The sequence below is a fragment of the Pongo abelii genome, chromosome 1, assembly GCF_028885655.2.
Source record: "Pongo abelii isolate AG06213 chromosome 1, NHGRI_mPonAbe1-v2.0_pri, whole genome shotgun sequence".
NCBI lineage: Eukaryota > Metazoa > Chordata > Mammalia > Primates > Hominidae > Pongo > Pongo abelii.
The window spans coordinates 90,937,000-90,960,879 of NC_071985.2; the positions used below are offsets into that span (position 1 = coordinate 90,937,000).

General features: G+C 37.3%; 2 protein-coding genes across 2 annotated transcripts; both read right to left on the minus strand.

Annotated features, from left to right (window-relative positions):
• Nucleotides 1-13,386: 13,386 nt before the first annotated feature.
• On the minus strand, nucleotides 13,387-14,361 carry LOC100454479 (olfactory receptor 10J1). The gene is given in 1 exon segment (XM_009242312.4): nucleotides 13,387-14,361. A coding segment is annotated over 1 exon segment (957 nt). The 3' UTR covers nucleotides 13,387-13,404.
• A 6,590-nt stretch (nucleotides 14,362-20,951) lies between these two features.
• LOC100445189 (olfactory receptor 10J4-like) lies at nucleotides 20,952-21,883 on the minus strand. The gene is given in 2 exon segments (XM_009235520.3): nucleotides 20,952-21,685; nucleotides 21,688-21,883. Coding segments are annotated over 2 exon segments (930 nt in total).
• Nucleotides 21,884-23,880: the final 1,997 nt, after the last annotated feature.

Sequence of the window (23,880 nt, forward strand, 5' to 3'; positions counted from 1 at the left end):
GTCACATAGGAGTGGCAAGGAGACATACCTCTCCCTCCCAGACAGGAATGTTCTCTCAAAAAGGAAATAGTACCAGAAAGAAGCTTGAAATATCAGGGAGGAAGAAAGAAAATTGAATGTGAAAATAGAGGTAAATAAAATAGATTTTCCTTCTCTGGAGTTTTAAAAATTATGTTTGGTTAAAATGAAAATTATAACTGTTAGTGCTATAAGCGTTGATTTGGTTTTAAATTTGGGTAGAGGAAATATTTAAGACAATTATGTTATAAAAGAAGGAGGATAAAGGGATATAAATGGAGGTAAGATTTCTACTCTTTACTCAAACTGGTAAATTGATGACACCTAGACTATGATAAATTTTGGATATATAATATAATACTTAGCACAACCACCAAAAATCTATACCAAAATCTACATCTAAAATGAAACAGAAAAATCAAAATGGAATTTGAAAATATATCCATGTTACCCATAGGAAGGCATAAAAAAGAGAAACACAAAAAAACAGATAAAATAGAAAAGAAAGAAAATAGCAGATTTAAGTCCTAGCATATTAATAATTACATAAAATATACACGGTCTAGATATACCAAATCAAAACAGATTGCACAGTGGATGTCATAACATGACCTAAATATATGCTGTCTAGTAGAAATTAACTTTAAATATAGGCAGGTAGAAAATAAACTAATAGGAAAGAATAATCATGCAAGTATTAATTAAAAGAAACCAGGAGTGGGTATATTAATATCAGATAAGGTAGGCTTCTGAGAAAAGAAAATGACCAGAGAAAGAGAGAGACATAATATGATGATAAACCTACAGCTAACTTTGTACTTAATGGTGAAAGACTGACTGCTTTATCTATAGGTTTGAAAATAAGGTAAATATGTCCACTTCCTCTTATTAACACAATGCTATAACTAGCCAGCACAATAAGGCAAAAAGAGGAAATAGAAAACATCCTGATTGGAAAAAAAAAGAAATAAAATGTCTTTCTTTGCAGAAGACATAATTGTCTATGTAGAAATTCCAAGGAGTCTACAAAAATCTCTTAGAACTAATAAGTGAGTTCAGTCAGATCATAATATATAAGATATACCTACAAAAATCAATTGTACTTCTATATACTAGTAATGAACACGCAGACACTGAAATTAGTAGCAAAAAGCCATTTACAACTGGAAAAAAGGTGAAATAGCAGTAGGTATAACAAAATATGTATAGGACTTGTATACTCAAAGCTATAAATGCTGATAAAAAAAATCAAAGATCAAAGTAAGTGAAGAGATATATGTGTTTATGGATTGGAAGACCCACATAGTGAATACATTACTTCTTCCTAAATTGATATATAGAAATAATGTAATTTCTATCAATATTTCAGAATTTTTTTGCAGATATAGAAAAGATTATTCTAAAATTTATATGGAAAAGCTAAGGAACTAGAATAGTTAAAATAATACAGGAAAGAAGGAGTAAAGTGAAGAAATAAGTCTACCAAATTTTAAGGCTTATTATATATTTATAATAATAAAGACTGTTAAGTATTGGTAGAAAGATAGATAAACATATCAATAAGACAGAATAGAGAAACTAAAATAGTCACAGATATGTCCTACTTATTTTTTAGAGTTACATAGTAATTTGACGGAGAAAGATAGCCTATTCAACAATTAATGATGCTGGAGCACTTAGAGATTCACAAGCAAAAATAATAATAATAATAAACTTCAACCTAAGTCTCATATCTTATATAAAAATTAAGTCAAAGTAGACTACGCACATAAATATAGGCAGGGTTCTTTACACTAAAATTATGATCCATGGAAAATATGATAAATTGGGTTTCATTAAAATTTAAAACTTCATCAAAATTTAAAATGTTTGACAGCTTATTATTTATAATACTGAATAGGATTCCATTGTGTGGGTGTTCAACAGCTTATTTACCTTCTCACTTATTGAATGACTTCTTGGTTGACTCCAATTTTTACAGACTATGAAGAAAGCTGCTGTAAACTTTTGTATGCAGGTTTCTTTGTGGACAAAAGTTTTTCATCATTTAGATAAACACCTAGCAGTGTGGTTGCTGGATCACAGGGCAAGTATATGTTTATCTTTGTGTAAAACTGTCCAACTCTCTTCCAAAGTAGCTATACCATGTTGCATCCCAACCCTTAATGATTGAGAGTTCCTACTGTACCACATCTTCACCAGCAACTGGAGTTGTCAGTGTTTTAAATTTTAGCCATTCTAATAACTACGTGGTGGTATTTCATTGTTATTTTAATTTTCATTTTCCTAATAATGATGAACATTTATTCATGTGCTTATTTCCTATCTATAGATTTTTGATGAGGTTGCTATTCAGTTATTTGGCTCATTTTTAAATTGGGTTACTTGTTTTGTTATTGTTGAGTTGTAAGAGTTCTTTGTACATTTTGGATACAAGTTCAATTTCGGTAGCTTTCAGTTCTCTAACTTTGTTCTGTCCAGTATTGTGTTGGCTATTCTAGATGCTTTATCTTTCCATAAAAGCTTTAGAAGCAGTTTGTCAATATTTACAAAATACCTTGCTGAGATTTTGATTAGCATTGTGTGAATCTGTAAATCTGTTGAGAAAAGATGCTATCTTAACAATATTGACTATTTCAATCCAAGAACATGAAATATCTCAATTTATTTAGATAATCTTTGATTTTTCTGTTCAGTGTTATGTAGTTTTCTATATTAAAATTCTACACTTTTGTTTAGATTTATGTTTATTTTATTATTTGTGGTATTTATTTCTAATTTCATTTTTTCATTACTGGTGCATAGAAAAACAATTGACTTTTGTACAGTGACCTTGTATTCTATTACATTACCATACTCATTAGTCCTGGAAGCTTTGTTTGTAGGTTCTTTGGGGTTTATTTAATAATGTCAATTGTTAATAAAGACAACACTAATTCTTTCTTCCAATCTATATACCTTTTATTTATTTTTCTTGTCTTATTGCAGAAACTAGGACTTCTGGTAGGATGTTGAATAGAAGTGCTGAGAGGGAACATCCTTGTCTTGCTTTTGATCTTAGGGGGAAAGAATTCAGTTTCTCACCTTAAGTATAATGTTAGTTGTGGATTTAAAAAATATTCTTTATCAAGTTGGAAAAGTTCTTCTTTATTCCTGATTTTCTGAGAATTTTACTTTTTCTAAATCAGAAGTCAGCATTGGCTTTTGTCAGATGCTTTTCCTGCATCAACTGACATAAACATATGATTTTTCTTCTTTATCATGTTGATTTGGTGGATTACATTGATTGGCTTTCGAATCTTGAACTAGCCTTGAATACATGAAATAAACGACATTTAGTCGTGGTGTATACTTTATCTTATATATTGTTGTATTTGATTTACTCATATTTCGTCAAAATTTTTGCCTTAACATTCATTAGAGATATTGTCTATGTTTTTAAAAAATGTGTCTATTTGATTTTGGTATGAAGGTAATAGTGACTTCATGGAATTACTCAAAAAACATTTTCTCTGCTTCCACTTTCTAGAAGAGACTGTGGAAAATTGGTATTATTTATTACTTAATTATTTGGTAGAATTCACCACTAAAACCATCTGGGCCTGTTACTTTAATTTTTTGAAAGGCTATTATTAAATTATTTCTTTAATACATATAAGGCTATTCAGTTTCTTTATTTCTCCTTGTGTGAGTTGTGGTACATTGTATCTTTCAAGGAATTGACCTATTTTATTTAAGTTGTCAAATTTCTGGGCATAGAGTTTTTCATATTCCCTTATAATCTTCTTAATGTCAGTGGGTCAGTAGTTATGGCCCCTTTTTCATTTAGGGTATTGCTAATTTGTGTGTTCTTTTATTTATCTTCTTTCTCTTTCAAGAGGTTTATAAATTTTACTGATCTTTCCAAAGAATCAGCTTTAAACTTTGCTGATAGTCTCAATATCAAATGTTTTTCTACTTTCAATTTTATTGATTTCTGCTGATATTTATTTTTCTTCTGCTTGCTTTGTTTTTCTTTCCCTAGTTTCTTATGACAAGGCTTATGTTATCGATGCCAAATATTTCTTCTTTTCTATTGTATGCCTTTAATGATTTAAATTTGCCTTCAAACATTACTATTTCTGCATGTCAAAAATGATAAGTTGTATTTCCATTTTCTTTCAGCTCAAAATATATTTTAAAAATTTCTCTTCAGACTTCTTCTTTGACCCATGTGTTATATAGAAATTTTCACATATGCTGGGATTTTCCAGCTATCCTCTGTTCTTGATTTCTGGTTTTAACTTCACTGTGGTCTGATAACATACATTGTATAATTTCTATTTTTAAAAATTGGTAAACCTGTGGTTTATGCTCCAGAATGTCTTTCTTGGTGAATGTTTCGTGTGAGCTTGAGAAGAATGTGTATTCCACTGTCATTGGGTGGAGAATTCTATAAATATCAATTAGAGAAAGTGGTTGATAGTTCTGTTTAGTTCCTCTATATTCTGTCTGATATTCTGTGTTCTTAAACAATTACTGATGAAAGGGCATTTAAGTATTCACCTATAATAGATTTGGCACTTTACCTTTTCAGTTCTAAAAGTTTTTGATTCATGTATTTTGATGTCCTTTTGCTCCAAACATACACATTTATATATTTTTTCATCTTGTAGAATCAATATTTTTATCATTATGTTATACACTTTTTTATACTTCATAATCTTCCCAGTTCAGAATTCAGCTTTGTCTGAAATTAATATAATTGCTGCAACTTTCTTTGGATTAGTGTTAGCATGGTATATCTTTCTCCATTTCTTTATTTTTAAGCTGTGTACATGGGTTTTTATTCAGATAGAAACTATAAATAACCTATAAATGAATCCTGTGTGCCTCAAAAGTCTTTTAATTAAATGTATTTAGACCATTCATATTTAAACAACCTTTAAATGAGTCTTGTTTTTTATTCATTTGACAGTCTTTTAATTGAAGCAACTGTTTTCTATTTATTGCATTTGTTCTTTGTTTGTTTTCTTCTTTTTCGTGTTCTGTGGTTTTAATCAAGCATTTTATATAACTCTCTATTGTCTCAGCATAGCAGTTTTTGTTCTTTAAAAATTATAATAGTTATCCTGGAGTATACAATATATATTTTAAGCTAATCTAAGTTCACTTTCAAAAAACACTCTGCTGCTTCACATGTAGTGTAGATATCTTATAATAATGATTATTCCCAATTCTTCCCAGCAACTGTTTATTTTGTTTATTTATTTATTCCACTAACCAGGTACATTGGTACTATTATTGCTTTAAAGAAGCACACATACCCCTTAACCTAAAATAAAAGTTTAAAAAAAAACTAGTTTTTTTAGTTCAATTAAGAATAATCTACTCTCTCCCTTTTTTATGTTGATTCAAGTTTCTGATCTATATAATTTTTTCCTCATAAATATGTTATTTTAGCATTTCTTGAATAGCAAGTATTTTGGCATTAAGTTCATTTAGTTTTGCTTGTCTGATAAAGTCTTTGTTTCTCTTTTATTTTTGAAGAATAATTTTGCTCGCCATAGAATTCTAGGTGGCTGTGTTTTTTATTTTAACACTTTAAACATTTTACTCCACCTTCTTCTTGTTTGCAGGGGTTTCAGATAAGGAGTCTGCATTAATTCTTATTCTCACTCCTCTACAGTTAAGATAATTATTTCCCTCTGGCTTATTTAAAGATTTTCTCTGTCCTTGGTTTTCTGAACCTGGAATATAATATGACTCATTTGCTTAAGTGGAGTTTTTGTTTGTTTGTTTGCTTATTTTTTCGTAGGAGCATTTGGTTTACCTTGCTTGGTGTTCTCTAAGATTTCTGGATCTGTGGTGTCATGCCTGTCATTAATTTTGGAAGGTTCTTAATCATTATTATTTCAATTTTTTTATTACATTCTTTTGTTCTTCTCTTCCTGTTATTCTAATTCCATATGTTATACCTTTTAATATTTTCCCCCATTTATTTGATGTTCTGTTTTATTTTCTTCTCTTTTTTTTTTCTTCTTGCATTTTAGTTTGTGAAGTTTCTATTGACAAATTTCCAAGCTCATTTACTCTCTCCTTGGTCATGTTGAATGTAATAATGAGTCCATGGAAGGCTCTCTTTATTTCTGTCACTGTTTTTGATTTCTAGCATTTCTTTATTATTCTTTCTTAGGTTTTATCTCTACTTATATTACCCATCTTTCTTGCATGTTGTCTACTTTTTCCTTTAGAGCCCTTATCATGTATTTTAGATCTTCATAGTTATTAAAATTCTCTGACTGATAATTCCAATATCTGTGACATATCTGAATATGGTTTATGCTTGACTTTTGTTTTCAGATTCTGTTTTTTTTCTTTTCAGCATACCTTATAATTTTTGTTGTTGTTGAAAGCCGTACATGTTGTATTAGGTAATAGAAAGTAACATAAATAGGCCTTTAATGCAAGAATTTATGTTAATCTGGTCAGAGACTTCAAATTCCTCTACTGTCCTTGTTTTTATCTCTCCTTTTGACTTTGGGTTCCCATAAGTACTCTTCCTCAAAAAGTCTGCATCTGACACTCTCTCAGCTGTAATCCACTGTTATTATACTGGAGCCCTGTTGGTGTGGTGGTAATTTAGGGTGGAGGAACTTTTCTATTATCTACTAATTAGTTCTCAGTCTTTTAGTTGGCCCATGTCTCAAAGCTGTGACCATCACATGATTTTCTCCTTTAGTATATTTTCCCCAGGTCATCTCCTTTCCCTGCCTGCAGAATTGCCCATCTGTTCATTTGAAGTCCTGACCCGTGTTGACTATTTTTCCCTCTTAGTTGAGATGGAAAGGGTAAAGGTGACTGGATAGAAAGGATTCCCTTCCCCTGACCTAAGACTGTAGCAAAGTTAGTTTTCTATGAAATACAGGCCTTTGTTATGGAGAAGGATGTGAGTGTATTTCACAATGATTAATTTTCCCTTCCCCCTGCCAGAGCCAAGAGGAGATCCTTTTTGAATCTTCACCATGAGAATCTGGTGAGGTTCCTGTATGCAAAATCCATGAAAGTGTGGGAGCTCCTATAAGACTGTGACGCCCAGGAATTTCTCACTGTCGAGCTAGTCCATATGCAGCTCCCAGCAGTTCATCAAAATTGCCATTCGAGTACTCTAGTTTATGGCTCCAGTGCCTCCTGAAAGGAGGCAGATCTCAGCTGTGTCTTAGCCATAATATCTCTTCAGATATCCAGGTGGCAACTTGACTTACAACCTCAGTTCTCTAATGGGTCCAAAAAAGTTATTGGCTTTTAGTTTGTCCAGCTTTTTCTGATTCTAAGGATGGAATGAAAACTTCTAAACTCCTTTTCCTCTGATTAAACCTTAAAAAGATGTTGTACAGATTGAACACTAACAGTAGCATCCATTCATTCCCAGTTTGGTCAGAAATAAGAAACTTAGCTAAAATTGCCCAGTAACAGAAAGCCTAGAGTCTAAATTGTTCTGTGGGATAAACATTCTAAATCAAGAAATCAACAAATCCAATGAAAGACTAGAGTAATAAATTTGAAAAATATTTCCATTGTTTTCCTTCCTTCCCCCATTTCATCTTATATTTTACTTTTATCCTAAAGGCCTTTCCTCTCCCCACCTCCTGTCTCCAGTCCACAGAATTAAACTCTGGTCACTCAGCTCCTCAATTCCTTTGAAAAAAATGAGATAATTAAAGAGCTCGAGAAACAAAAGTGAAAAGTTCTTGACTTTAAAGTTCCAAAAGGTATACAATAGAAATATTTGCATGCACACTTGGAGAGCAGATTTTTTAATTTCTTAAACGGGATATAGCTTTGGGCTTGTCAAATTCAAAGGAAGGAACCACACAGGAGTGAAATTAGCAATGAAACACTGACCAGTCTTGTCTGAACAATGCATGAAACTTTCTGAGAGTTTAGAACCAAGATGCAATGTCCATCTTGTTGCAGTTTAGTGAGGTTTGTTGACAGCAATCAGCTGGAAGCTTATTGATCATCCAGAAGTGGCTTAGCAATTCTCCCATCCAAAATACCTTTGTAGATAGTCCCTCATGAAATATCAAAGAAAAAAGATAAAAGCCTCTAGAATAGAAGAAGAAGAAGTAGAAATAGTACAAGAGAAGAAGAGGAACATTAGACAGAAATTGGGGGGAGAGCGGGGGGTAAAAAGTAAGCCTTTATATTTAGGAGAGCTGAGACAATATGGAACCAGCTAGAAAACTCTCCTCTGAGCCACAATAATGGAACAACACAGCATGCCTGAGGGCATGCTTTGCTGTCATTTCCAAAGAAGGCAGAAAATGTTTAAATACAGATGTGTTCGGTTATCAGGATGGAGGAATGCTGGAGCTAAACCTCAGTTGCTACACAGTAAATGAAAGGAACTTCTCTTAAGCCAAGAAGACAGTGCAGTAAGGAGGATTGGGGCAACTACTTGGGTTTAAGTAATTCTGACAATCACCAGCTATATGACTTTGACTACCTATCAGAGTTACCCATCTCTCCTCTGAGACTTACTTTCCTAACAGATATAGTGCCGATGAGATTATCTCTACCAATATCAAAGACATGTGGTGAGGGTCAAATGAAAATGCTTTATAAACTATATGCTGGTGCTGCTAACACATTATATTAAGGGTCCACAGGCCATAAGAAGCTAGAGTAAGCTCATTTCCAGGGCAAGAGTGAAGGAGCTATTGAGGCTAGGGGTCCAGAAGCCAAATGGGGAAAAAATGAGATGGCTTATAGATGGCAAATGAGCAGACAGGAAGAAAGTCCAGACTCTGGTGGGAGCACAGCCTATTATGAAGCTATTTTGAGGATCCTTGAATGCCTCAAGAGTGACATCTGGAAACTGCAACATCCACTTCTAGTCGTTGATAAGAAAATTCTATCGCCAAAGAAAATTGCACATTCTTTCTGCATACTCTTTCTGTTTTCCCAACCCTATTGAATAGATCTTCCTATTTACTTAATCTAATCTACTTTGTTTAAAGTATGAAAGTTTTCTTTTAGTGAATACTGGGATCCCATGGTGGACTTTGGTTAAGAGCCCATTTTTACCAGTCACTTCTCATAGCTACAACATAAAGAATGGGAAGGCTTGAAGTCAGCAGACTGAATTGAAGCCTTAGCTCTCTCATTCATTAACTCTCTATTCCTGGTTGAGTTGCTTAAATGTTGTGACTCAATTTCAAGAGGTCTTTGTGGGTGAATCATTAACCTCTATCTTAGTTCAGTGGCCTTCAGGTTTATATTGTGTCTCCCTACCCCCACCCAGTACAAGTGCATAGGCTTTCCTTTGGGCTTACAGATGTCTCAGAGATATATGTCTGTAGATTGCTGGGGAGGAGGGAGTGTGTGTCTGACAGAAATATTGCAAAGGCATTTAACATATCCTAGCCTCAGTTCTACTAGGCAGTGAGTGAGTGAGGTACTCATGCTTTCTAAAGTCTTCGATGGCATCCACAGAAATAAGAGTTTAAAGTTTGAGTTGCTGGAAGTTTCCTTACAAAAAAGAGTCCTGCACCGCCATAAAGATCTCAAATCACTCTATTGCATGATCTGTCCCTTTATTGCTAATGGTGTTTAGTATGTGCTTGAAGAGAGGTGAGCCAGGTGACTGGCCAAGAACCTGCATTTATTATTCTTTATTTATACTTTAAAAACATCAATTGGAACTAAAGCTCCCTTCCTTCTGTGCTCTAGTTTAGCATTCATTAGTCTACCAAATATATATATATATTTGATATATATATATAGTCTACCATATATATATATGCTATGTTAATATATATGCTATATATATATGCTATATATATATGCTATATATATATATGCTATATATATATGCTATATATATATGCCATATATATATGCTATATATATATGCCATATATATATGCTATATATATATGGCATATATATATGCTATATATATGGCATATATATATATATGCTATATATATATGCCATATATATATATATATATATGCTATATATATGGCAGTCTCTCTGTCCACAGGCCAGACACTTGGCATAATTGACCACTTATTCCCAGCACCTGGCTCCAGATCTAACGCAGCACAGTGTCTACTGAATTCTTGAATCTGTTTAAGTAAGGGTTAGGTTTGCTTGTGGAGCTCCAAATGCTTTTCTATAATTTGTTTTAATATTGGAGAAAATGGATCCTCATGTTCCCTAAATTCTTAGCTGGTTCTGCATGAATAAGACTTTACAGCTTGTGCTGTGCTGGAGATGATCTTCCTTGTGAGTCCCCACTGGCTAGAGTAAGGGTCCCAGGTGGCCCTTTTACATAGGACCTCTCTTGGAAAAGCCTCCAGGATGAGGTTTTGATTTATTTGGAATGTTTGAGGCCCCGGATAATGTAAATTTTGCCTGGTTTGATTTCTCTAGTACATCACTATCCTCATTGTGAGTTGCCCTTGGGTGAGGATTTATTCTAGGAAAACAGAAAATGCCAGCCAACTGGTGCAAGTTCAAGTTCTGCCTTCATTCCTTTTTCTATCTCAGTCTTATTATCTGTATAATGAGAGCCTTATCCTTGTCTCCCTTGAGATTGTTCTGAGGACCTAGTGAGATAATGGTTGGGAAATTGTCTTGTGGCAAGGGGCTGCAGTATGAAAGCAGTGATACAGAGCATGAATGATGACTAAAATAATTCCAAAAAAAGGGAATGTTGAAAACATTTGATTCCATAATGTCTGACTGTTAAGCTATTCTGTTCAAACAAGGTTTCTGAAAAACCTGGGTGATAAATGTTCTAAAATTCCATGGTGATGAAATGTTCTGAGTGATGCCCAGCAGGAGCTGCATAGCCTTTGGCCCCAGGAGATAGCACTACACACAGATCAAGGCAACCTTACTGTCCAGGTAACAGGCATTTACTTCACTGAACTTCAACATGCAAAGTCCATTCTTAGCTTAATGAGATTTAGCTTTATATAGATCAGGAAAAAATATCCCGGGGCTTACATTTTTGTCATTAAATATTAAGCATACTTTTTTCATTTCTCCATCACATTGAATTACAGTGAGTTCTGCATAAGCCCATCTCCCTTTCAAGACTGGAAACTATTTAAGGGATAGTACAAGGCTTATTTCAAGATTTTTTTATGTCTAGCATAGTATCTGGCACATAGTAAAGACTTTATGAATGTTTATTGAATGACTGGTAAACATTTCATGAACTTTTACCGAATGCCTGTCAAAATCTTTACCAGCAATGTTTTGCTTTTAATTTTTCAGTTTTTTTTTTTTGTCAGTTAACAACTTGTCTTAGTTACTTTTAGCCACCTTATGATGTTCTTAGAGAACTTTAGATATGGTTTTATTTTTGCCATTGACCTTGTTAATCCTGAAAAATGCCCTAGTAGTTCTATTGTGGTCTGGAATGCAGATACATGTGTCCTTTGGATCTCTGCTATTTTTTTGTTTGTTTGTTTGTTTGTTCGAAGGCCTTTCTGATTAAAGAGTCCACCCTTTCAGCCTAGTAGAAAGTGTGCCCTGAGACCATACTGCCACCAGGTCTGAGGCCCAGCCTAGTCACTGATTTGACAGCAAATCCTTATTCTTCCCTTGGTGCTCATCTGTATCTCAAACCCCAAATCTACGTGACAGTCCTTGGACAGCCTCCACTCCATGTTCTCTATGACAGTCTGATTCAGCTTCATCTTAAGTACATAATTATTTCTGTGTATTCTCCCCAATATCTTAGTCACATTTTCTTTTTACTCATGAGTTTTTTGGCTTGGAGTCCAAAGTCTCCCTCCAGCCATACGGCTTTTTAGATATCTCAGGGGAGCTAAGTATGATAAAGATGTTAAGAATTCATATAGATGCTTCACAAACTGAATCCTAGTTCTCCTAAGTCCTGGGTAGTTTTCATGTTTAAAAGTAAAAACTGGCCAGGTGCAGTGGTTCACGCCTGTAATCCCAGCACTTTGGGAGGCCAAGGTGGGTGGATCACCTGAGGTCAGGAGTTTGAGACCAGCCTGTCCAACATGGAGAAACCCTGTCTCTACTAAAAATACAAAAATTAGCCGGATGCGGTGACGCATGCCTGTAATCCCAGCTACTCGGGAGGCTGAGACAGGAGAATCACTTGAACCCAGGAGGTGGAGGTTGCAGAGAGCTGAGATTGTGCCACTGCACTCCAGCCTGGGCAACAGAGCAAGACTCTGTTTTAAAAAAAAAGTTAAAGCTGAAATTCCTTAATTTGGCATATGAGGCCTACAGAATATGACCCCCACCTACCCTTCTGGTTTTATCTCCTTCAGTCCCCACCTCCTCCATGTCCTGGAGTCAGCACAACTGAATCATTTTTCGTTCCCTGATCAGTCCATTTGCTTTCATACCTGTAGCTACATTGTTTCTTCTCTTTGCAATTCTTTCTTATCATTCAGACAATCTCTTGTGTTTTAAAAACAGTTTACATCACAGGTCCCCTCCTCTTTAAAAACTTCTCTAACATCTCCAACAGTCTCTCTCTCTTCCCCTTTCCCTTTCTTTCTTTTTCTGAGTTCTTCTTTAATTGTTTGTAAATGCCACTTATCATAAAGAAATGAAACCATACTGTCAAATGCTTGTTTTTACCACTAGGCTTGTAGCTTCCTGAAGCCAGACAAGGAAGCTTTTTTAATATGTATTTCTCCAGGACCTAGCACAGAGGCTAGTTCATAGCTCTTGCCCATTATGTGTTTTCTGATTTAACCAAATTTGAGTATCTCAGATTGTGCCCTCAAAACACTGTCATGATGACTGTAGAATTGCCAGTATCTCTAATTAAACTGTGTATGCTCACCATCTTTAATAAGCAGTTTTGCTAGAATCTGGGATAAATTAACACATCCAGGAGAGAACATCTATTTCTCCTGGGCTATCTAATCCTGAGGCCACTCTCCCTCCCCACACAGTAACTTATTACTTGACATGTCATAAACATACTCCAATAGGGAATCCAGTTTTAGAAGCCCTGGTGCTCTAGTATAGGAAGAAAGGGATTGTAGGAAAAAGATTTTAAGTGTGTCTTGGATTCTATTTTCTCAAGGGGCTTTCTATTGCCTTCATTAGGTGGAGATTCACAAAGAAACCAAAAGGTCAGTAAAAAATTCTCAGCCCACACTACTTTATTTAGGGATATCTTATCCTTGTTTGTCTATTTATACCCCAAAACAGGGATAACACTCCATCCAGTAACTTTATTTAAAGCTTCAGACTCCCAGTTGTATGAAACTGCTATTCCTCTTTTGCCTCTTATTTAAGGGGCAGGTCTCTAGGAGCCAAGGGTTTGTGAGTTTACACCTCATATTCCTGCCTAGTGTGGATGTTGACAGGCTCAGGAGAACTCTTCCTAAATGGTCAGGAAAACTTCCCACCAACAGCCCTGCACAGAGCATCTTTGACCTCTTTGTTTCTCAGGGTGTATACCACAGGGTTCAGTAGGGGAGTGATGACAGTGTAGGTCACCGAGATCAGCTGGTCATGATCTCTGGTGTTCTCTGACTTGGGCTTGAGGTAGGCAATGGAGGCACATCCGTAGTGGACAATGACCACAGTGAGGTGGGAGGCACAGGTGGCAAAAGCCTTCCGGCCCTCAACTGAAGCAATCTTGAGGATTGTAGAGATAATGAGAACATAAGAAATGAAAACCAGACCCATAGGTACAACAAGCACCAGCACACGGATAATCAAAGTCAGGATTTCATTGACAGTGGTGTCAATGCAGGAGAGCTTCATCACAGGTCGGATGTCACAGAAGAAGTGGGGCACCTTTCTAGCACAGACGGGTAATCTGAATACAGATGTCACTTGTGTTATTGCTACAATCAGCCCAATGCTGCAGGCCCCCAGGACAAGCTGGATACGCAGCCTCTTGTTCATAATAACCATGTATCTCAGGGGGTTGCAGATGGCCACATAGCGGTCATATCCCATTGCTGTGAGCAGGAAGCAGTTAGTGATGCCAAAGGTTACAAAAAAGAACATCTGTGTGGCACACCCTGCCAATGATATGGGCTGGCTCATACCTACGAGGCTGGAGAGAATCCTTGGGAGAATGACCAATGTATATACAGTCTCTGAAGTGGACAGCATTCTCAGGAAGAAGTACATGGGTGTGTGAAGATGATGATCAATTCAGATGATGGTCACGATGATGATATTGCCTGCTAGGGTTAAGATGTATAGTGCAAGGAACACGCCAAAAAGGGTGATCTGCTCACGGAAGCTGGAGAAACCTTGGAAAATAAAATCAGTGATGAGAGTAAAGTTCTCTCTTTTCATTGGTTGGTTCCCCAATCTGAAACATAAAAGCATAAAAGTCACATAGTCTCAGTAAAGCAGTAGAAGCACATTTCTGAAATTGATTGAAGTTCAATAGTTCTCAGTTACAAATCTGGTGATATATTTCCTAGTGGATTAAGTTAATCCCTGGGTTTACTTATCTTTACTTAAAATATTTTTACTCTGTGACCATCTGTTATAATTTTCCATGCATCACAGAATCATATAGTCTCACTTGTTCACTGTATAACCATACATGCTCCTACTTCATTTTTACTCTTCCTCCCTGACATCTGGAATGGCTCCTCTTTTCTCCTCTTATTTCTTTCCTATTCTTCAGAGATGAGTGCACATTTTCAGGCCTTCATAAAACCGTATTACACTCGGAGGTTCTCAGGTTTATTTGGATTATTTTTACCCCATTATTGCTGCCTCACCTCACACAAACACTTAGCAACTTTATAATACCTTTTACATCTTTTCATATTTCACTAGCTCCAAATTATGCATGGATTGGGTGCTTGAAAATAATTTGTTTAGGGATGGACTACTGATGTCTTTTCTTTCAAAACTATGAATCATCCCCCTTGCACATCCTTTAAGAAGTAGAAGCAAAGTAAAAAGGTTCTTCTTGTCTTCAAGAAGAAAAAGGAAAATCTTAGCCAACCACCAGCCTCTCCCCACTTCTGTCCGAGTGATGGAAGTCTGCTGACAGTTCAGAGCACTGATTCACGTATGTTATAAACTATGCTACATCTTTACCTTCCCTAAACTAGAAGGCAAATTTATAGCCAATACAACTTCATGAGTAAGCCTACACCCACTCTGCAGAGATAAACAATTGTATCAGGAAAGATACAGCAAATTTAAGTGTCCCTCACCTAAAGCAAAAGCAGACCCTGAATATAAAAAAACAGTTACACCAAAGATACATCATTTTGTTGAAGGAAGGGGATCAGTTCAATTTATGCAATATTTCACATTTTTATCTCTTTAAACAGTAAGCTTCTGTAGGGTATTTAAATTATATTCTGATTTGCTTATGCATATTCAGAAAGAGAAGCTTTGCATAAAGTAAATCACATCAATGATGGTTAGTACGCACGAAGACTTTCTTCAATTTCATAAAAATCTATTTAAAAGAAGTTGATGACCAGCTGTTAATCATTTACACTAAGAATGCTAAAAAGAAAGTAAAGCTGCAATAGAGAATATTTTCCAATAAAGAAAATCATTTGATACTAAAATATATGTCTAAAGACATTTGTCTTCTGTGAGGCTTCTGAGCAAAAACTATGTAGTAGTCCAGCCACGGAGTGGTATGGTGCCTCTAAGGTGAAATCAGAAATGCTTGGCAGAGCTTTTAACTGTTACAATAATGAGCACAGAAGCTCTTGGCCATTCATGATGTGAAATGTCCTGCAAAACTTGTAGTGATTCTGCCCAAGGAAGAATTGTCTTATTCCAAATACCAATAGAGTTCCCATTGAGAAGCACATGGCTAAAATATCATCTTATCTGGCTGAAACTTGTCTGTCTTGAGGTAGAAGAACAGCTATTATGATTTGGTTAGCATCCTCCCCACTCTTGGAAGTCTATAATTCTTCAAAGGAAATGGAAGGAAGAGCAAACATAGCTTATGAAGACCTGTCCAGCTGTGATAGGAGCTGAAATACCACAATAAAGTCAGCTCATATGTAATGAGCCCCATTTCAGTCCTTCTTCTGAAGACCACTCACATGACTCTGCTTAGCACTGAGGCACAACGAGAAAGCTGAGCTGGAGGAGGCCGAGGAGTAAAGATTGAAATGTCAGGCTCTCTTGGCCACAATGGATAGGCACAGGGTGACCAAGGTGAGCAAGGTGACCAAGAGTGCCTACGGCAGGACCTGAGGCTGAGCAGGCAGGGCATAAACACACACTAGTAGGAATATAGTTAGGTTTGAGAGTCATAGGCATTCCTGATAACCCCTCTGTGTGGAAAAGTCTTTGAAGCCAGAGGAGATGCTCTCCCAGGATCAGGCAGCTGGGCTTCTGGGAGTCACTCCCTGAAGACATTCTGAGAGCCACCCCGCTGGGGCTGGGAGGATGCAGGTATCAGGTACCTGGAGGTCTCATTATGTGTGAGGCTCATTTACTTAATTCCAGGCTAGCGCTTGGGGAGCCTGGGGAAAGTTTTTGCTTCAAGTTGAAATAATATTTGAGGAAGCTGGTTTATTTAGTTGATTTTAATTGTTTGAATAAGCACATTGTGAGTGTGTATATGTGCATGTGGTTTATTTTTTATTTTTTTACAGATGTGTCTTAGAAATTCATATTGACAAATCTAGGCAGCTCAAGCTTAGAGCCATACCACCTCGGATTTAAGGAAGTTTAGGGCCTTTTGCTTATAGGCAGGAACCCTATCTAGTATAAGAATCTGGTTTTCTTTTTGGAATAGAAGTATTTAAATATGGTCATCATTCTGCAGAGGGCAGTTCATGCCGCCTGTCCTTGTCCTGTGGCATTCAGGATTGGAAGTACACCATCTTTAGATCCAAAGATTCTCTCCTGGAGGCTAGGAAACAAATTAGCTTTTGAACACTGTTCTCTTTGCCTGGATTTTTCTTCCCTTTATTTGGTAAGCTTCTAATTGTCTGTCAAGACCCAACTCCAAACTTACTTCTCACTGAATACTTTCCATGAGTTGTTTACTACTTCTTTAAAAATTTCTTAGTCTTTCGTGTGATATTTATCTGCATCCATTCATTCTTTAAGCACTTAGCATATGTCAGGCCCTGTGCTAGTTGCTGGAAATACAGAAATGGATGAGGTGCTGCACCAACCTTTCAGGAGCTCAGGGTTTAGTTGCAGGTGATAATCATAATAACTGAAATGTAACTGTAAGTGAGACAGGGAGGAGACAGTCCTTGATTAGACTCAGGTTGATTATGAAAAATTACATTGTGTAGGTAAAGTAAGAACAGATTACAAAAGAGTATTTGAATGTATCACTTTTAAGAGCCTCTCAAGTGATTCTCACTTATCTCTCCTGTTCTTAGACTCTAAAATTCCTTAGCAACTGGCCTCTTAAGGAAGTCATTCTTTTTTTTTTTTTAAACCACTAACCATTTTTTTCCCTTTTCTGTTCTTTCTGGTGATTTTGCTTCCTTGTTGAAAAAAAAAAAAACTACCCTGCACTGGGATTTGGTATATTGACCTGTGAGTGGTGTGAAGATGGATTTGAAGTTGGCAAAAAAGAGGAAGAAAAACCAGCTAGGCTGCTGATGTAACAGAGATAATTGGGATTGATCTAGAGGGGTGGTAATTGGCCCAGAGGGGAGGGACACATGTGAGAGACATTTGAGGGAAATCAATAGGGCTTGTAATTGACTCAATGTGTGGCTCAAAGGAGAGGAAAGAACCAATAATTTCATAAACTGCTCTCATCAGGTTCATTCATGCCAACTCTCTGATTATTTATAAATATACATAGCTTCTTCTTGTAACAGATGAAGCAAAGAAAATGATCTCCGTATTAACAGTTCATGATCAGGTATCATTGGTGGCTATGAGATCTCAACAGGAAAAGAGTAGAATTGGGCAAAAGAGCTCAAGTCTTTATGATACTATTGCTTTGGGACAAATTACGAAGACTGTAGAAATGGGGAACTGGGTTGATGATATAAAAATGTGGTATCTGGCAAAAAGGACAGGTATACCACTTCAGTAGCAATTAATATTTATCAAACACTTTCACAGATTTTTGTCTCACATAAGCCTCCAAATAACCCTCCGAAGTCAGTAGCAGTATCTAATTTTACAGATTAGGGATGTACAGAAAGTCCAATCTGCCACCAATAGCAAATATATTGGGATTTTATGCTAGAAAAAAATGAACACATGTGGAGTGACTATAGAAACAAAGCTGGCAAAACAGCCAAAATAACCTAATGCAAAATCTTCTAGTTCTGCAGACTGCTTTATTTGGGGAACAGATTCCAGTAGTTCTTATTATAGTTTGTTTATGGCATTCAATTTAGTTTAGGATCCTGGGTCTAGACCTCTTAAGAAGGCTTTGGAATTGTCAATGGGAGTCTTTCAGGGCCCCGGATAGGGCTCAAAACAGATTTAACTGAGGTTCCTAAAGTTAGGTCTACTCTCACACCGTCTTCCACACTATTTCTGTCACCTAGAGCTGGCGTGTCCAAATTGTCTGTGTATGAAAACCCCTTTTTACGTTCAAATATTTCTTGATCTCCAAATTGATAATATTTGGATAATAATAGTTGTACTATTTGTACCTATTGATAGGAAAAATAAGTTCTGAAAAGGAGAACTATGAATTAGTAATTGGTGCTTTCAAATGAATTATGGTACTTCAAAAAATACTTGCAGATGCTTTTGTCAGTATTTATTCAGACTGCATGTGAGAATTGATGCCCACAGGAACCCTGGGAATTCTTGCAGTGACTCTGAGGCAACTAGGAGAGAAGAGGGAATGATGTTATGAGATGTATTCGGCAGGTCAGTAAGGAGGGCATAAATAAAGGGAATCTGGAGGAGAAATGCAGACAGGTGCTCTTAGTGGTTTATTAACCACAAAAAGAACACTCGGAGTGAAGTCTGAGTGATTGCCCCATAGACATAGATACCACTTTGCTTAGGTCTAGTTCCACATAAGCAGAGCCTGAAATAAGGTCCTGGGTATATCCAGGAAGTAATACTTGGAAGACCCTCGGAGAATAGTTAGTTTCCTTTTGCTGGAACATAGGATCAGGGACTATAATAGAAGCCCAGTTACAAAGTCAAGACTTCCTGGGCAAAAGGGAATTCTATTGACAAAGAACAAATGAGAATCCTATTGTTAAAGCTAGGGCTCTGTGTCCATATCAAGAGTGACTTGACGTTGACCTCAGAGTGACCCAGGGAGCAATGTCTGTGGAGGGTGGTGGTGGAGAAGGCACTGAGAGCTTTCCATGTGCCAGGGAATGGTATGTCCATAACATTGTTGACTTCTAACAGCAACCTTGGGAGTTGATATTGTCAGCCTCACCATGCAGATAGGAAACAAACACCAGGGAGGTTAAGTATCATAACAGGACACATGCTTGTAATGGCGGATCTATGATTGGGAATGCATGCCGCTCCGTTCAAAGCCTGTACTCTATCTACAATATCATACTGTTTTAGCATCTCCTACTCAAGGTCATTGGTTCTTAGAGTTGGGGTTCAGGGTAAACAATAACTGTTCTTCAGTAGTTGTTGGCCCACTTCAGACTTCCTTTCCTATTTTCCTCTTTGGGGTTGTGCTGAGTGAAAAAGGGATGCACCAAAGTATTTTAGGAAAAGGAGTGTATTATAATACACTATTTCTAAACTTCCAGACTGATTCCAAAGTCCAAGATATCACGAATAGGATCTGAGATATGTGTAAATCCACAATTTGGAATGGGGTGGAGGCTTCTCCTTTTCCTAGGAGTATGGAGCAGTATAAATTAGTTATTATGGAGGAGAAAGCTGGTTAAAATGAACATCATGAGCTTACAATGCAACTACAGACTTCAGGGCTGGGTTGCACGTGTTTAAATCCTGATTCTGCCTTAAGGAATTACATATTTGAGGTCTCAGTTTCCTCATCCATAAAAAAGAATAATAAAATATCTATCTCATAGATTTATAGTGAAGATTAAATTAATAACATACTTAAAATAATGACTACTATCTAGGATACATTCAATAAATGTACCAAAAGGAGATGTCACAAAGAAGGACAAACAGCCTGAAAGTGTTAAAATCATAGAAGGAAAACAAGAGAGAAGAGCTACCTTCTAGTGTATTTTAGCTGCTCACAGCAGTCTTCCTTGCTTTTTCTTTCCTTCTTTCCTTCTTTCTTCCTTTTAATAAATATTTAACATCTACTATGCACCAGGCACTGTTCTAAGTGCAACAGATGCAAAAAGAGCACTCGCAGTGAAGTCTGAATAATTGCCCCATAGACATAGGTACCACCTTGCTTAGGTCAGGTTCCACAGAAGCAGAGCCTGAAATAAGGTATTGGGTACAGTGATTGACTAAGGAGTTCCCTCAGAGGAAAGGGAATGAGAGAAGCAGGATGGGGCAGGGGAATCACTATGCAAGAACACAGTCTTAGCTGGAGCATAACTTCAGCCTGATCTAATGGAGGGATCTAGAATTGTGCCCTAGAGTTGGTCCCATCTTCAGACAAGGGGTGCTGGTGGCCTTTTGTACCTTTGTGTCATTCATGAAGTCAAGTTTAGCTTACATAAACTCCTATGATATGATAGTATATATTCTTCCTATTCTCCCTGCTGGTTTACAATACCTTATGACAAGAGTAACAGGAATAATGTCTAACATTATAGTGCAGTGCTGGATATCATTTATCTTATTTGATTTTCATCAAGCTTGGTAAACCCATATATCTGACTTGGCAAATCCATCTATTTCTTTTTTTCATTAATATTTTTCTTCCTTGTTTCAATCTATGAGGGGAATAAATTCCTAGATGCTGCCTAGATCAGCCACCTGGTTCTTTCACAGTATCTCTCATCTGATTGTCCCCCTCACTGTGACACCTCATCAAACTCTTTTTCTTTGATTGTTATTGAACTGACCAGCACCTAAGAGAGAGGCTTTCTGCCCAAAGCTCTGAGCAAGGCATCCTTAACCTCTTTGTTCCTCAGGCTGTATACAACAGGGTTGAGCAGAGGAGTAATAACAGTGTATGTCACAGAGATAAGTCTGTCCTGCAGGGAATTTTGGGATTTGGGTTTTAGGTAGATGAAAGAGGTACAGCCATAGCGGACAATGACCACTGTGAGGTGTGAGGCACAAGTAGCAAAGGCCTTTCTCCGGCCCTCAGCTGATGCAATCTTGAGGATGGTGGTGACCATTAGGACACAGGAGATGAAGATCAAGACCATGGGCAGAACAAGGACACAGAGACTGATGAGCAAAGTAATAAATTCCTTGATAGTAGTGTCTGCACAGGTGAGCTTCATTATGGGCCGGATATCACAAAAGAAGTGGGAGATGAGATTAGCATCACAGAAGGGAAGGCTGAATACAGAAGACAGCTGAATGATAGCTGTGCTCAGGCCAGTGCTCCAGGATCCACTTGCCAGTTGTATACAAGCCTTTTTGCCCATGATGACTGAATACCGTAGGGGGCGGCAGATGGCCACATAGCGGTCATACCCCATGGCTGTGAGCAGGAAGCATTTATTGACACCAAAAGTGAGATAGAAAAAGAGCTGAGTGGCATAGCCTGGGATGGAGATGGTTTGTTGAGGACTGAGGAGACTGGACAGCATTTGGGGGATGATGGTCATGGTATAACAGGTCTCAGAAATAGCACACTCAGGAAGAAATACATGGGCATGTGAAGTTGATGGTTAAGGCGGATAAGTGTCAAGATGATAGCATTGCTGGCAAGGGTCAAAAGGTACAAGACCAAAAAGAACACAAAGAGGATGAGTCTGTGATGCCACTCAAAAATGGGGAAACCCTCAAAGGTAAACTCTGTCACAACCGTGAAATTGGGCCTTGGCATTGAGGAGAATCTGAGTCTGAAAGAGATGAAGTGGGAATGTTAAGCATCCAGGTTGGAAACAGTAGGCTGGTCCAGGATCATCATCAGCCATGTGCAGGCACTGAAATGGAGTGTAGCTCTGGGTTTCAGATGCTCTCAACATTCAGACACAGGCAAGTACTGAAGGACCCATCAAGGTTCTCTGGGCCCTGAGACTGAGGGACAGATGTAGTATGTGTCTGTTGACAGGAAGTAAATGTGTAAAGGTAGTACAGATGCCCTTCAATGTATGATGAGGCTACATCCTGATAAACCCATCATACGTTGAAAATATCATGTTAAAAATGCATTTAATACACCTGGCTGAACATCATAGCTTATCCTAGCCTACCTTAAATGTATTCAGAACACTTGCATTAGCCTACAACTGGGCAAATCACCTAAAACAAAGTCTATTTTATGATGAAGTGTTGAATATCATAGGTAATTTTTGAATATTGTACTGAAAGTGAAAAACCAAACGGTTGTATAGGTACTTGAAGTATAAATTCTTCTGTATGCATATCACTCTCACACTATTATAAAGTCAGAGACTGTATGTATTGGAAACTGGTTTGACTAGAAGTAGATGTAGACCAGAGAAAGCACTGAATACGTGTGCCCAGGCGTGAAACTCTACTCAGACTCACCTGGTTTAAATCAGCAATAGCACATTGCTCGTCAAAGGCCAGTGCAAAGGGACGTACCTAAAGAGTTCTGGAATGAGTTCAAGCCAAGGACAGATGGCTGTGTGAGGCACACCCCTGGGAAGTCAAGAGAGGACCATTCTCCTGTGTCCCAGGACTCTGGAGTCCCTCTCTCAAAACTTGCTCCATCTCTGTTCAGAAGGGCTTCCATTTGGTAAGTCAAGGTAGAAAGCACTGCCTTTTCTCAAGGTTCAAATTCACAGTGGCCGGTGTCTGGAATAAGGAAGTGAGAGGAGACACTCCTTTTCTCCCGTGTGGGTAGTCCAGTGTGCTGACCTAGAACATTCTGTGGTGCATAGCCACTTCTCTTTTCAGTCCTGCTTTCTTCCAAAAGCCCCAAATATCACGTGTTTAATACCCGAGTCTCCCCGTTCCGTGTGGAGGGTAGTTTCTGCTTCTATTTTTTAGTCTGTATACACAACGAAGGCTTGGAAGGTTTTTTATAGATTTAAAACACTAGTAACTATAAGACAACAGCAATAGTAACAACAAAATATTTAAGTTCATAATAATCTCTGGCTTTAACCCCAGTGTAAATGGAGGGATGCCTGATTTTCTTTGCTCGTTTCATTTGTCTCCATTTGCTCATCTATAAAATAGAATAATAATATCTACTTCATAGTGTTGCTATGGAGACCATATGAATTACTGTATGTAAATTGCCAAGTGCAGTTCCTGATACATAGCGAGCAAATACCACATTAAATTTCTGCTTTCCTCCCTTCTTCTGTCCTTCCCATCCCCACTCCCCATAACTCTGGGTTCTATTTGTATGCTTGGCCACCCAAACATGCGCGCGCGCACACACACACACACACACACACACACACACACCATAATTTTTTTGCTCTGTTTCTTTTTTTCATGTTCATGGATGGTCGTTGTCATTAATTTCTTCAACCCCTGTTGGAAGGTCCGGTCTTTACTTTCCATACTCACTTCTCTTCCAACTCTAGATTTTGAAATGTGTGGGATTTGGGGGCAGGGTAGTCTGGAGTTAAATACCTCTGTGATCAAACCCAAGCCCCACTTACTCATATATGACCTTGGAAACAGTTCTCACCTCTCTAGGCCTCAATTTCTTCACTTGTAAGATGAAGACTGTGCTAATATCTATCTCAGAGACTGCTATGAAGAAATGCTGAGTGGCACAGTCTGGGATGGAGATGGTTTGTTGAGGGCTGCGGAGACTGGACAGCATTTCAATGAGAATATGCTGGATAAGGCATTTAGGCTTTGGAAGCTTTGCCTTCCTTAAGGCTGGTACCCAGA